We start from the raw sequence: 15,102 nt of genomic DNA on the forward strand, positions 1-15,102 counted from the left end.
AAATAAAAGCTCAGAAAACTGGCCTTAGACCAGAGTCTAACTCACACGACTTCCTACTGTACCTGGCTGCCTTAAACCTGAGGCTTCATGCCCAACATTAAAGAGACTAATAGGAGTAGTCCCTCAGTTCCCAGGGTTAATAATTTCCCAACAGTGGTTCAGCAGAACCCAGGCAAAGCTGTCCCCAGGGGGGCAGGGGAGGGCGAGAAGTACCTCAGCTAGGTTTAACTCGAATCTCAGGAGCTGGCTTTTAAAGGCACAATTAAAGAGCACAGATATAAATCCACAAAAGACTTAAAGCCAGCTTTTTGTTGTTTTAAATTTCAGAAATGGTATTATTTACCTCTGGAAGTTCAATTTGGGTCATAGTTGCCATTTTTCTCACGCTTCCTTCTGACTTCTTGAACACACAGAGAATGTTTATAACAGCTGTTTTCACATCCTCATCTATTACTTCTATCATCTATTTCATTTCTGAGTCTGGCTTTTCCTTTTTTAAGATGAAAAATTTTAAGATGAATTACTAAGATCTCTTTTTGGGATAATTTAGTAACCTTGAAACTTGCACTAAATCATTAGTAGGGTACAGAAAATAAGATCTTTAGGCAAGATCTAAATATACTTAGTTCAATAGCATTCAGTGTATTATGAAATTAGGCATGGTATGCCAGACAGAACAGAAAACCTGAAGGGACAGGAACTCAATCTCTTGTGTCCACATAAACATCACACACAAACTATAATTTACCACGCACTGACTTCTTCCTCTCCTTCAGAGGATGTCAAAAAGTTTGGGCTTGGATTAGACATTAGTGATTGAATACTACTGCATTTTCACAAGTATGTTTTAAATTTAAACAGCCTATACATTAAAACAAGGACCCAGACTTACACGTAGAATTTTACCTAAACACAAAAAATTTTCTAAACCAACTGTTTCAATTTTAGAAGCACCATGGGGACACACAGAGCCTCTAAAAGGTATTAAAAGAAAAAAAAAGAAACACATATGCAGCTTAAACTTTACTTCTTGTTAAAGTACTTTGTTTAAACTGTTTTCTTTCAACTCTACCTGAAATAAAAATGGCTATCCCCATTACACACATTAGAAAATGGAAGCTGACAGATGAAGCCAAGACTTGAACTCAGAGGGCCTGGGTAATTTCTTAGTCAAGATTTTCACCAAGTTACAACTGAAACCTACCTGCCATGAGGAGAGAAGCATTTTCCAATTTGGTCCTTTCACCAAATGATTAATCAAATCAAAAACTCTTCAACTAATAGTTAACATGGAATCTTGCTTAAGTCAGACGAGTCTAGACTCATTCCAGGTTTATTTAGCCCTTTTATAGAGAAAAGGGTCCAGATTGAGTTTGCACTCTTAAGACAGTGTCACAACTGGGTTCTCGAAGACTAACTCCTAAGACAGGATCCTGTAAGTACTGTGCTCTTTCCTCTCAGAATGTGGACTCTTAATTGCTAGGGTCTTACTATAATGCAAGCGACGAAGCATATACCTCCCCAAAAAGTAAAAAACATCACTCCAAACATTCATTCTAACTTTCTTCCTAAATAAATGGATGTGGAAGGCACTAGTCTGTGTCCTACTGTGTGTGTGAAGGACTGTCCTAGAGGCTTTCATCTCAACTTTCTCACTTTAGCAAGGCATATAATACTGCTATTTTACAGGTAAGGAACTTGGGTTGCAGAGAGATTAAGTAACTGGCCCAGTGAAAAAACTGGTACTCGAACCTAGAACTGATTCTAAAGCCTTGCTTCGTACAAGGTAGGAAGAGAAAACCATACAGATGAATTTAAAAATTGAAGAGTAAGCTCACTAATACAACAAATGTAATATCCAGGGGGGCTGGCCCGGTGAAGCAGTGGGTAAGTTTGCACCTTCTGCTTTGGTGACTGGGGGTTCGCCAGTTTGGGTCCCGGGTGCAGACCTACATACCTCTTGTCAAGCCATGCTGTGGCAGGCGTCCGATATATAACATAGAGGAAGATGGGCGTGGATGTTGGCTCAGAGGCAGTCTTCCTCAGCAAAAAGAGAAGGATTGGGGGCAGATGTTAGCTCAGGGCTAATCTTCCTCAAAAATAAAAATAAAAAATGTTTCGAAATGTAATATCCAAAACCTGAATATATATATAGATGCGTGTCTATACATATTTGCTTTTATGTAACATTGTGGGAATGAGTGTGGCTTTCCTTTCCTTCTGATAATCTCCTAGGTTTATGATTTTAAATTGAAATACAATACAGATATGAAACAGTGCACAAATCATAAGCATACAGCTCAATGAATTTTCAAAAACTGAATACATCCAGATAACCCGCATTCTAAGAAAGAGAACAGTACCAGCTCCTTTTGTGTCCTTTTCTTAAGTTTTTCTTCTAAGGCAGTCTTTAGTAATCAGAGTCTAAGTCAGATGTCTATCAGAAGCAACAGGGAAACAACATTCATTGTCCAACTCAAAGACCAGAAAGAAAGAGATGGGGTTTAAGACTCAAGAGGTACATTTTAAAAAATTATCTTTATTTAGGTTTCTGATTCAGCACATGTATCAAAGACTAATCAACATAAAGAAGTAAATAAGACATTAACTGGAAGTCTTACATCTCTCTAAACTCTGACCAAGAATGTCAAGATTGCCACTATTACCAGAACTCCAACCTAGTCAAGTTGTAGACAAGCTACCATGAACAACATACAGTGTGCACGGATATGCAGAGGCAAAAGACATGCTCGCCCTTGGCTCTCCTCTCTTCCTTGTTGATGTCTTTCTGTTTGACAGTCCACTTTTGCTTTCCATGCTAAGTTCCAAATAAAGTCCAAAGAAGGCTCAAGGTCAACCTGATCATAGACTCTTCCGGAGGAATGCATTCTTAGACTGTTATGCCTGCAACTTTGTTTTTGCCAGGATGAAGTTTAGATCGAGATGTACAATACAATCTAGATGACGGTGCAGACTAAGTCAAGAACTAAAGTTGAGTAGTAACCCGAGTTAAGGCATGAATGCACACACACAAATGCACACACACAGTACCCACGCTATCATGAACATAGGATTCCTTCCATTGCCTAACAAAAGGCAACCAGGGCTTGGCAGTTACCACAACCCCGGAGCATTCTGGAAAATGCTCCCTATAATCTAACACTAACAGCTGTGTGTGTATGTTTTATCAAAAAAAATTAAAGAGGAAAAAAGAAAAAAAAACAAAACAAAAACCTAAAAACCCCTTAATCTCTTACAATGGCTCTTGAGCATGGAACTCATGTAGCAGCGTCAATGGCTGGCTCTTTAATAATTTGGAAATAAAAGGTTGTTTTACTATGTATTTCTTTGGTAGTCATCACTACAGAGTTTTCAGTGTTGGTTACCTGTAAGACAAGTACTAGACAGAAGATCAAGTTACATGGAAATATTTCTTCTGTGCTGATAAGATAAAAATATTGAGCTCTCAAAGCACAAGTTAGTATGCTTTTTCTTGCCTTATTGGGCATCCTCTACAAGCAAGGCTTTGTGCAGGAAAAGTTCATGTCTATCTAACATAAGGTGGTACATATTCTATTTTCCTACAATTGAACGGTTAACAAAAATTCACATTATTAATTATTTCTGGTCAAATCAGTTAGAAGCCAATTATAACCAACAGCAGCACTTGGTGTCAAAGCCACATTCTGGTCACACATTCATTCCATGGTTGTGGTCAGTACCTCAGGAGTTCAGAATGGAAAACTCCTTTCAACCCACAATGAGTGAAATAAATTCAATCTTAAATACTTCCATCATCTGCCAAATCTCTACAATTCTGTCTAGAATGCCAGCATGCTTGATGAGAGAAAGCAGTTCAGAGCCCAGAGAGGTGTCAGGTATTAGGTGAGTTAATTTGGTTCTGTACAAAAGGCATGGTCATCTGGCAATGGAGTACTTATCCTATTAGCAGCACAGTGGTACCCAAGGGTCTCTGTCAGCAAGACAGGAAAATGAAGCTACTGAAGGTACTGTTGCTCCCGCCTGCCTTCGGGATGGCTACTGACTTTACAAAGGCCTTCTGGGAGTCAGTCCAGGGTTACCCTGGGCGAGTGGGCAACAGGAACAGCAGTAACCGCATTCAGTCCCCATGAGACGTGCCAGAGGTAAGTCAGCTTCCCCTAGGTGAGGGGGCTTTTGCCTCTATGGGCTCAGGGTCTGAATCTTACGGGTCCCTGGTGGCCGAAGAATTGCCCTAGCAGGTACAGCCCAAGTGGGACGGGGTTATAAAACACTTGAAAAGGACATGAAACAGCATAATTTCAAAATAGTAGTGTTTGATCTATCGATTCTGAATGTCCGCAGGGAGCGAGTAGATCTATGTTGAAAAAGTGCTGTTTGGAGGAGCTGGGTTTTATTTTGAAATGAAATGACGAGTCTAGGGGAATGAGCACTACATTCTGCAGAAGTCTGGATGTCAAGAACCTGTCTCTAAAAGGCTTTTACCAGGGACTGTTTGCTCACTGCAAGTGCTTTTGGATTCACCAAATGGTGATGTTTCAACTTTTGTGCTTTCAGGAGGTAACTAAATTGACAGGAAGCGGAGGGAAGATCATTACATTACAGACTTCCTTGTTTGAATGCAAGACACTGTCCAACAGCACTGAAATCTATAATCTCGTAAGAGAGTCTTGTAAACATATACCATATTTCTCCTATTAGAAAAACCAAGAACTGTACCATGAAGGCAGAATGCGTTTGCCTACTCTCAGCATTACTTGGAAGGGCAATGGACCAGGAGGGACAGTGAGCTGTGGGTGAAATCCCCGGGTTTGATACGACCCCATCTGGTCGAATTGAAAACCTAAAGCCTCAATAATTACGTGCCAAACTTCTTCCTCATAGTTGAGAACTGTACTATGATTATGTATATTATACACACATTATAAATAAGATTTATATAGACATGATTTCTTCCAAACAATGGAGGAGTGACGTTCTCAGTTTGGGGCTGGAAGCAGGAAGAGGTGAAAAACCCTATTGTTGCTTTTACTCTCAAGTTCTTAAAATGCTAGTCAAACACTATTATCCAACAAGACTTTTTTTTCACTCTGTAACTCTTAAATATGCATTCGAAGGCAAAAATGGAGGTTTCTAGACTGTACAATATTAAATATCTACAATGTTGTGGTTCCTTATTTTTAGGAGTGTGTTCAATAAAGAGCTAGCTAGTAGAGATGGTTGTCACAAAACATGGTCTCTTAAAAATTACCGATAAATTAATTTTCAGTTCTCTGATTATATCCAACAGATACACATTCTCATCATAAAATATACATTCTCTAGGAAGTTATTTTCGTCCACAGCATATATAAATATGCAAACACAGGTGGTAAAAATCACTTTACTACCAAAGTACAAAGCAGGAACTGCTAAAAAGCAAAAATAAAGGTGTTGCAAGTATTAAGAAAAGAGTGACTCACAGTGTTCCACTTCAAAGTGAAACCAAACGATTTATTTGTGCTAAATGAATGGAAATAACGTATTCAGAATATACTTCTTTGTACACTGCAATTGCTTATACTGGGCGAAATAAGCAGTCATCAACCTAATGTGCTACTTTCCTCTACGCCTCTTTTCTTTTCTGCCAAGCAATAAAGTATTTTGTGGTCATTATGCCAAGATATTCCTATAATGCTCATTTCAAATAGTATTTGCTAATAGTATTTTGCACCTTTAAAATATTTGTTCGAACTCTATTCGAGGGGAACACAAATAAAGAATGCAAAGGGAAAATAGCTGTTTTTGTTACAATCACATTGCCTTCTGCAGCAGAAATCAAATAGCACGTTCTAATCAGCCATCGCAACCACTGGTGGGTAGGACAACATTTATCGACTCATGTTAGAAGGGGTCAGTTTGGGAAGATTAACATTAAGGATAAAGAAAGAATCACACTTCAATATACAATAATTATCCATCCTACGTATGCGGAATAGAGACAGCCATATGATCCGTTACTTTAGGCTGTTTTACAAGAGACATGGATGTTGATATATACTGAAAATAACCTATAAAAAGTGTATCTGTAGAAAGCTCTATTAAATAGTATATTGTGTTGGGCACTGATCCATCTAACTTTCCATTCTACACTGAAAGCTAGATTTTCAAAGGTCTGAATTGTAGTGCTAAATTATTGGTATGTTTGCTAAACACCATTATAATGGGGGGAGGGGCAATAACAGCTCAGTAATTTTCTGCAAATTCATGGAAAAAAATATAAAAAAGATATCCCTTTTTATTTTACAAACCTAAAAGCCAGGAAAATGAAGCTCTGGGGCCAAGCAAAAATTGCACACTGCTGCTGAATTACCAAATATTGAATAGCGAATGTTCCAGCCAGGGAATGGACGTACGTGTAGATTCAAGTAAAACACTGATGGAAAAAGTCGTCTGTTTAGTGTTGCTGACCCACAACACTGGCTGCGTTTCCGACAAACATTTACAGCACAATTAATAGTGAAGCTTAGATAACCTCAGTGCAAATAAGTCAGATCCAAATATGCCAGGGAAGGAAGCCTTTGGCATTGAGTAGACGGCTCCACTGTACGAGTCCCAACGTGAGATTCAGACTAAGCACATGCATTAAGGCTGGGAGGAGGGGTGCACCGAATGTTGCGAGGGGGCGGGCTGCGAAATGGCTGCTGAGGGGACCGCAGGCTGCATGGGTGGCGGAGGCGGAGGCGGAGGCGGCTGGACTGGGGTCTGTGTGTTGGGAGATGGAGGCGGCGTGGGCCGCTTGAATTTGTCAGGACTGTTGCTTCTCCGTGGTGAAGGCCTCTGGAGAGAGGACAGAAACAGCAGGTCAGTCTAGGTACAGATAGCGCCTTTCTAACACAGCCCTGACCTGGAGCTGAGGCTAGTGGGAAGCTGACCAACAAAGACAAGAAGCAAGTGATTTCCTTGTCCATTCCTACAAGATTCTGAACTAGTCATGAAAGCTTAGACAAGGTGGAGTTTACACCCGCACCGACGCAAAAGCCAGGCAACATTACTGTGAAACTTGCATTGACCAAACTGCTGGACTTGGGCCCTTCAATGAGACAGCACTAAAATTTAAAAACAGCTGTCACATCCTCCCCTGAAATCTTTTCCATCCATTGTATGTTCCCCCGTTACTTCTATCACTCAAACAAGTTTTCAATATTCTGAAAGCTACAGCTCACCTGAAAACACTCCTGCTTTTACACTAAGCCCATTAAACCAGCAAAACAGCTTCAGAAACATCTTACATCTTCTCTTTTAAAGATTCCCTTATTGGGAATACCCTCAATTCTCACCTATTCTCAAAACTCTTTTAGCTACATTTCCAATTGCTCTATTAGCCAACTAAATAACCAGCTCTAAAGAAAAACCTCCCACTGAGTGGAGTTTGAACCAGATGCACTTAAGCTTCCTTCTAATTCCAGGAGAGAAAGTCCTGAGTAGAACTAACAACAAGGCTAATTTCAGGAAGAATATCAAGGGCCAGTGAACTGTGAAGGTGCAGACAATAAATACTTTAGACATTATGGCAACCAACAATAATTTGTTATGGCAAAGAGCTGGCCAGAGTTCAAGAGAGGCATTGGCCAGGGTTCAAATTACATTTCACAAAGGGCAATTTTTCTCAGAAACTGAAGTTGAAGTTTCGCCTCCTGGGAAGGATTTTAGTTTCAACAGCAGAATTCAATAGCAAACTCTTGGGAAGTCTGTAGTTTTAAGGTGAACTGATGGAGGGAGGGAAGAAGACAGGTTGATGTCTAAGGGCATCAATCTTAGTCTCCCAAGGACCAGTTGCTGCCATCATCAGGAGTCAAGTGCTGCTTCCCGCACCATGGATACTTACTGTGATACCATGGGATGCTCCCATATGCTGCACATGAAGACCTGGGGAATTGTAATAAGACATTCCGGCTCTAGTCAGTGAAGTTGGTGGTGTGAAACCAACTGTGTGACTTGCATACGATAGACCTGAAATAGAACAGCAACTTGTAAGTATTATTCCAAATTCATTTATCTGGTGTCTTCAACCATCTAGGCGGCTTTAAAATGCAGAAGTTCTCAGTTACCCACAAAAATGAAAACAGATGAGAAGAGTAGCGGGCTCACCAAATGACCTGCTGGATAACACGGGATAAAAATGTCAAACCCTGGAACAGAAAAGAGAGCCCAGAAATACATCCACGCATAAATGGTCAAATGATCTTCAACAAAGGTGCCAAGAATACACAATCGGGAAAGGATAGTCTCTTCAACAAACAGTGTTGGGACAACCGGATATCCACATGTAAAAGAATGAAACTGGACCTCTTTCTCACACCATACGCAAAAATCAACTTGAAATGGATCAAAGACTTGCACATGAGACCTGAAACCGTAAAAGAAATTGTTGAAGAAAACACAGGGGAAAAGCTTCAGAATACTGGTCTTGCAATGATTTCTCAGATATGACACCAAAAGCACAGCCACAAAAGCAAAAATAGACAAGAGGGATGATGATATCAAACTAAAAAGCTTCTGCTCAACAAAGGAAACAATCAACAGAAAAGTAACCTATGGAATGGGAAAAATTATTTACAAACTGTATATCAGATAAGGGATTAGCATCCAAAATATATAAGGAACTCCTACAACTTGATAGCAAATAAACAAATAACCAGATTAAAAAATGGGCAAAGGACTTGAAAAGACATTTCTCCAAAGAAGACATACAAATGGCCAATAGGTACATGTAAAGATACTCAATATCACTAATCATCAGGGAAACGCAATTCAAAACCATGATGAGATATCACCTTGCACCTGTTAGGATGGCTATTATTAAGGAAAAAAAAAGATAAGCATTGGCAAGATGTGGAGAAATTGGAACCTTTGTGCACTGTTGGTAGGAATGTAAATTGGTACAGCCACTATGGAAAACAGTATGGATGTTCCTCAAAAAATTAAAAATAGAACTACCATGCGATCCATCAATCCCACTGCTGAGTATTTATCCAAAAGAATTGAAAGCAGGATCTTGAAAATTTGCACTCCCATATTTACTGCAACATTATTCACAATAGCCAACATGTAGAAACAACCTAAATGTCCATCACAAGATGAGAAGATAAAGAAAAGATGGTATATACATCCAATGGAATATTCTTTAGCCTTTAAAAAGACGGAAATTCTTTTTAAAGAGAACATGGATGAACCTGGAGGACATTATCCTAACTAATATAAACCAGTCACAGAATGACAAATACTGCATGATACCATTTATATGAATGTCTAAGTCAAGCTCATAGAAGCAGAGAGTAGAATGGTGGCTGCCAGGAGTTGGGGGTAGGAAGAAATGGGGAATTGTTGTTCAATAGGCATAAAGGATCAACTATACAAGAAGAATAAGTTTTAGAGCTCTGCTATACAACATTGTGCCTACAGTTAACAACACTGTACTGAACAGTGAAAAATTTGTTAAGAGGGTAGATCTCCTATTAAGCGTTCTTATCCCAATTTAAAAAACAAAGTCAAGCCCTGCCAGGAGTCCAACTGAGATGTAGGAAAGCAGCAGGAAGATATGAGAAGAAATGAGAATAAATGAAAAAAACAGAGCAAAGGGGTAAAAATCAGATCCAAGAAAAGAAGTGTCAAAAGATACACCAACAATCACGAGACAAAACTACTGTGTGTGTGTGTAGGAGCCATAAAGACAAACAAAAACCACAAGGGAAAACTCTGCAACTTCAGGATATTCAATGAAGAAAATAAAATCCCTATGTATGCCGATGTTCCCCAAAAGAAACTGATAGTTAAGAAACAAGCCCCAGCCCACTAAAAAGTTCTAAGACCCTAGGATCACCTCCAAAGAATTTTAAAAGTATACATGCCTAGCCTCTCCCGACTATTAGAGAGGTCTGGGTTGGGGTCCAAACAGCCATATTTTTCAAACATTCCAAAAGCGGACATCACCCATGCGTAGCCTAAGCAGCCTTGGTCTCTGCCAGTTCAGTGCTGATGGTCCAGCGGTCTGGGGCATTGCTTATTTATCACTGCGTAAATGTGGCTATCTTACCATCTTTGAGTTCCTGGGTTCTACCAGGGTATCTAGCAGGCACTAAATTCCACTTGAATGAACGGAGTGAAAATGGAAACAAACGAGCAACTTGGAGAGTTTGGATAGAACTCTCTCTTGTCAATCACTTTGTATCTAAGATCAGCTGTTAGGGCTGCTTTTCGATTTGACATATTTCCATTTCCAATTGTGGATTTTTGGTGCACATTTACAAAATGGAGGTCTTAGCTTTGAGAGCTAAGCGGTTATTTACTTGATGTTTATCTCACAAGGACTTCGTTCACCTGGGGAAGCAAGAAAGGGTTTTCTTTAAACAGCTTTGGGGAATACAACCCTAATCCTATTTCTTATGAAAGTGATGAAACTTAACAGAAAGGCTATGAAAGTGGATCCTTATCCCCAGATAGAGAACCTCAGGGAGTTCAATTCATAATAAAGAAATAATAAGATCTAGCCTACTTTCTAATATTACAAGGTTAATTATTAGTATGTTAAACTGCTGATCAAGAATCTTCAGGCTCCTTACTGCCTACCTAATAGAAAAAAAAAATCCCTTCCCTGGCTATTATAAAGGCCTTCTGCATTTGGCTCCAAACTGCCTGCTGATGTTCCAAGTCAGTGGTTCTCAACACTCAGTGTTAAAGCCCTCACCCAACCCCAAATCAAATGAATCAGAATCTATGGGGAGCAGGGCCCCAGGGCAGCCGGTGGTAAGAACCACAGTGACCTTATCACTCTTGCCTCTGACCTCCAAGTCCTAGTTCATGCCGTGCCCTTTGCCTGGGATGCCGTCTCTTTACCACAGGGCTTGCTTCTTCCTTCCCCCACCCGCGTGTCAGTCAGGACCTCACTCAGCCTTTGAGGCGGCAAACAGCCCAGACTCTAGAGCCGACTGCCATCTTATCTCGGACTCAGTTCTGCCACTTGGCACTGAGTGACAGTGGACTTTAGATCCCAAGTGTAAACGGGATTACCATAGCGACGTCACAAGACTGTTGCGAGAATGAAATGAGTTCATATCACAAAGTGCTCCGAGAGTGCCTGGCACAAGTAAGGGCTCACAAAGTTTCAGTTCATTAACTCCTCCTTCAAGGCCCATCTCAAAACTCTCTAGGCTGCCAGCTCTCCTTTGAATCTCAAGTTAAACCATTTTTTAAATAGTTCTTTAAATTATAATAATTTAAAAATTACAACTTTTTATTTTGAAATAGTTTATGATTCACAAGAAGTTACAAAAATACTATAGTGTTTCCATGTATGTACCCTTCACGCAAATTCCCCCAATGATATCTTAAATAACCATGGCACCTTGTCAAAACGAGGAAGCTGACAGCAGTCCAATACCAGGGCCTGAGGTACAGACTTCATCAGTTTTTCCTGTACTCTTTATGTGTGTATCACTGCATACAGCTCAATGCAATTTTATCACATCTGAAGATTCAAGAAACTGTCACCACAATCAGGATACAGAACTGTTCCAGCGCCACAAAGAGACTCCCTCACGTTAGTCCCTTGAACAGTCACACTTTCCCTCTAATCTTAACCCCTGGCAATGACTGACCTGCACTCCATCACTCTAATTTTGTCACTTTGAGAACGTTCTAGAAACGAAATCATACAGAATATAACACATCGAAATCAGCTTTTAAATTCATCATAATGCTCCTGCAATCCATCCAAGGTGTTGCATGTATCACGTTAACTCCTTTTTATTGCTGAGTAGTATTCCAGCAGTAGATGAGTGGATGCACTGTGGTTTAACTACTTAACTTTGCAAGGGATTTAACATACATAAAATTCATTATATTTGGCCCTGTATTAAGAGTTTCTTGATTCTTGTACTTTTTTCCCCACTTCCCCAGGTCCTATTGTTGATAAGCAATTAGAGGCCAGAGACCGTCTGACTAATTGTTGTTTTTCCTTAAGTTGGCCCAAAGCACACAAAAGCTGCCACACTTTGTGTTGGACTTTCTTTTGATTTCTCCTCATAAAAAAAACCAAAAAACAAAAAACAAAAAAATAGTCACAGCAGCGTAGTCCTGGGGTGGATCCTGACCTCACAAACTCAAGTCACTTCTACCTCACACTTACTCTATGGCAACCTGCATTACTGCAGCATTTTTCTTAGTCAACCTGAAGGGCACCCCTCGTTTTTAATTATTGTAACAGACAAAATGAGATGTCCCTAACATGAAGCTATTTTACTTTCCAAAACCACAAAGCCTTTATTGCTGCCACCCTTCCAAGCAGTCCCTTCACTTCATTGTGCTGTGAAACGCTCCTCCACCCCCTCCCCCACACACTTTTTTCCCAACTCTGTTTCAAATCTGTTTACCAGCGAGCACAAGAACATCAGTCTCATCCCTTCGGTCACAAGACGCAATCCTTGGCCTGCTACCTTTTCTTTCCTCCCTCCACTCCACTTGCCAAGCCCCTGCCCCCGGCTTCCTCCTTATTCCTCGCTGGATCATTTACTTGCCCTCCTGGCCTGGGAGCCCCACGCTGTGCTGCTGCTGAGCCAGAGACCCCAGGGAGAGAGTTTTCGGGGTCAGATGAAGACAAGCATGCCTTTGAGGGAAAGGTTTCTAAGGAGCGAAGCCAGGAGCAGAAGCAAAGCCAGTTCCTTCTTGCCCGGACTGCCTAGCGGGGCCGAGTGCCACTCACCAATCACTGGAAGGATGAGGAGGCAGCTGGTGCTCGAAAGAACACAAGTTTTAGAAACAAGACACGCCCTGCCTTGCCACTTCCTGGCCATGTGACCAGTAGCTACTGAACCTCTGAATCACTGCTTCCTCAATTTTAACATGGGAAAATTATTAATTATTATATTTATATACATATCATAACGTAATAATACATTAATTATTCTGAGGATAAAAATGAGATAATGTACATACAACATAATAAAAGAAGCATAAGAGATGTGCTGTGATGCATCTTAAATAACCAATCTACCCAAGGTTGTTGTCAATCAATTGGCACTTAAAATCATTGGCAAAGACAGTCTTTCTCTCTTTTTCTTGGTTGAGGAAGATTCGCCCTGAGCTAACAACTGTGCCAGTCTTCCTATATTTTGTATGTGGGTCACCACCACATCATGGCCGCCAATGAGTGGTGCAGGTCCGTGTCCCAGAACTGAACCTGAGCCGCCAAGTGGAGCATGCTGAACTTAACCACTAGGCCACTGGAGCAGCCCCAAAGACAGTCTTTTTAAAAAGGTTTTTCAGAGTTAAATTTCTTTCAGGTTAAAAAACATTTAACGAAAAACACCAGCTGGAACTATAACATTTATGCTTAAAATTTTCAAGCTCAGACAGTCTTCGTAGTGATTTGTTTTTGTGTTTTTGATGTTTCTGAAAAACACATGACTGCCTTCTCTCTGTTTACAAGATTCTTACATGCTAGCAGGGAACACATTTGTGGATGCCTACTAAATGCATCAGAAACGCGTCGCAGAAGTAGCAGAAAGCATGTACTCACCGGGTGATATAGGCCTGCTTGAACTCGGAGAAGGCGTGTAAGGGATCGGGCTAGACACAGTGCGAGGTCTTAATCCTTGTGCAGACATCTCGTTAAAATACCTAAGAGAGACAGGGGAAAGGATCAGAACCGCCTGCACATCAACAGTTCTTTTTTTTTTTTTTTTTTAATTATTTATTTTTTTGAGGAAGATTAGCCCTGAGCTAACATCTGCTGCCAATCCTCCTCTTTTTGCTGAGGAAGACTGTCAACAATTCTTAAGAGAGCTCCTTTGAGAAAATGTTTGGGGTCACCCCTTAAGGTCAAACTCCCGAATGTTTAGAGCGTGATGCGGTTGCTAGGAGACACATACAAAATGGACTCTGGAGTTACCCTGCTCCAGTGCTCGGCAAACTCCTCTCCCCAGAGGGTATAGATCAGGGAATATGGGATGTTCTAGCTCAGGATGGAGGCCTAGTGACAGAGCTGTGCCACACAATAGAGAGGACTGAGCTTTCCTCCATCATGCAACAGCTGTGCAGAAATTCACCTCCACTGTCCCAAGAACTACAGACACAGCCACATTTTAATGGCTACATTTCAATTGTTATTTGAAACTCAAACCCAAACAAGCCCTGTGAGATTTATGTCATCACATTAAAGCTTAAAAATAGGTATTGCTGTACACTGGATGTCACTGGTTTACAAGACAAGCCTTGCTTAATAAATAGTCACACGTTGGAAAATCATAAAAGACAGGAGCACTGAGCATCTACTGCAGGTCACACTTAGCCACACCATGCTGGGTCCTGACTTCGGAAGTCACATCACACCTGAGAATGCTCAAGTGTGATCATCAGGAACGCCAACTCTCACCTTGGGAACAAGCACACAGCGCTGACGAGGAGAAAAATCGCCTTGAAAGACTTCCTAATAAAAGCTGTCCTTCGCAGGCCTTATGACCAAAGGAAGAACGTCCACACACGCAGACACGTTTGTCCCAGCGAAGCCCTTGGCCCTGACAGCCAGTCAGTTTACACAACACAGCCATTTCGACGCTGGTTTATTCGACTCGAAGGAAACCAGGCTCCCAAATTTGACGTGCATCTCTCATCTAGATACCCCACCACTGATTCTTCCTCCTGTCTTTAGAGCAGCCCACCATGGTGGTACCAGGTGGGACCTCTCCTTGTGTTCCACATCCAGGTAGGCAGCTAAGACCACCTCTTGGTCTTTAAGGAATAAACACACTTACAGACATCTCAAGTGTCTGACTATTTTCTTTCTTTCAAATGTGACATCATTCCCAGGAGGGAGAAAAGTCTTTATTGGGTGGCTGTACCCTACTGGGATAATCTGACCTATGAAAGGTAAGGCAAACCTTCTCAAGTAACTACGAGTTCTGTTAAAAAATAGAAGTCTAGAAGCCTGAAGTAGTTTCGGTATTGTCACCACGGTCAGAAGAAATTGTCCCTCAGAGCGTGTCTTACCCAAAATCAAGTACAGGGTGCTGTGTGTGTTAATACACCATCTGCTCCACGTCTTAGGTAGTTAATAGAGTAGTTAAT

At 40.9% G+C, this 15,102-nt stretch overlaps 1 protein-coding gene across 1 annotated transcript in view; it reads right to left on the reverse strand.

Annotated features, from left to right (window-relative positions):
* Nucleotides 1-2,519: 2,519 nt before the first annotated feature.
* CCDC6 (coiled-coil domain containing 6) overlaps nucleotides 2,520-15,102 on the reverse strand; it is a 107,999-nt gene continuing 95,416 nt past the window's right edge. Inside the window, exons 7-9 of the mRNA XM_014833383.3 lie at nucleotides 13,556-13,656; nucleotides 7,868-7,992; nucleotides 2,520-6,819 (exon numbers count right to left, since the gene is read on the reverse strand). Of these exons, the coding sequence (XP_014688869.1) occupies nucleotides 6,625-6,819; nucleotides 7,868-7,992; nucleotides 13,556-13,656 (421 nt within the window). The 3' untranslated portion in view covers nucleotides 2,520-6,624. The remainder of the gene's footprint in view (nucleotides 6,820-7,867; nucleotides 7,993-13,555; nucleotides 13,657-15,102) is intronic.

Source organism: Equus asinus, chromosome 2, assembly GCF_041296235.1.
Source record: "Equus asinus isolate D_3611 breed Donkey chromosome 2, EquAss-T2T_v2, whole genome shotgun sequence".
NCBI classification, from domain to species: Eukaryota; Metazoa; Chordata; class Mammalia; order Perissodactyla; family Equidae; genus Equus; species Equus asinus.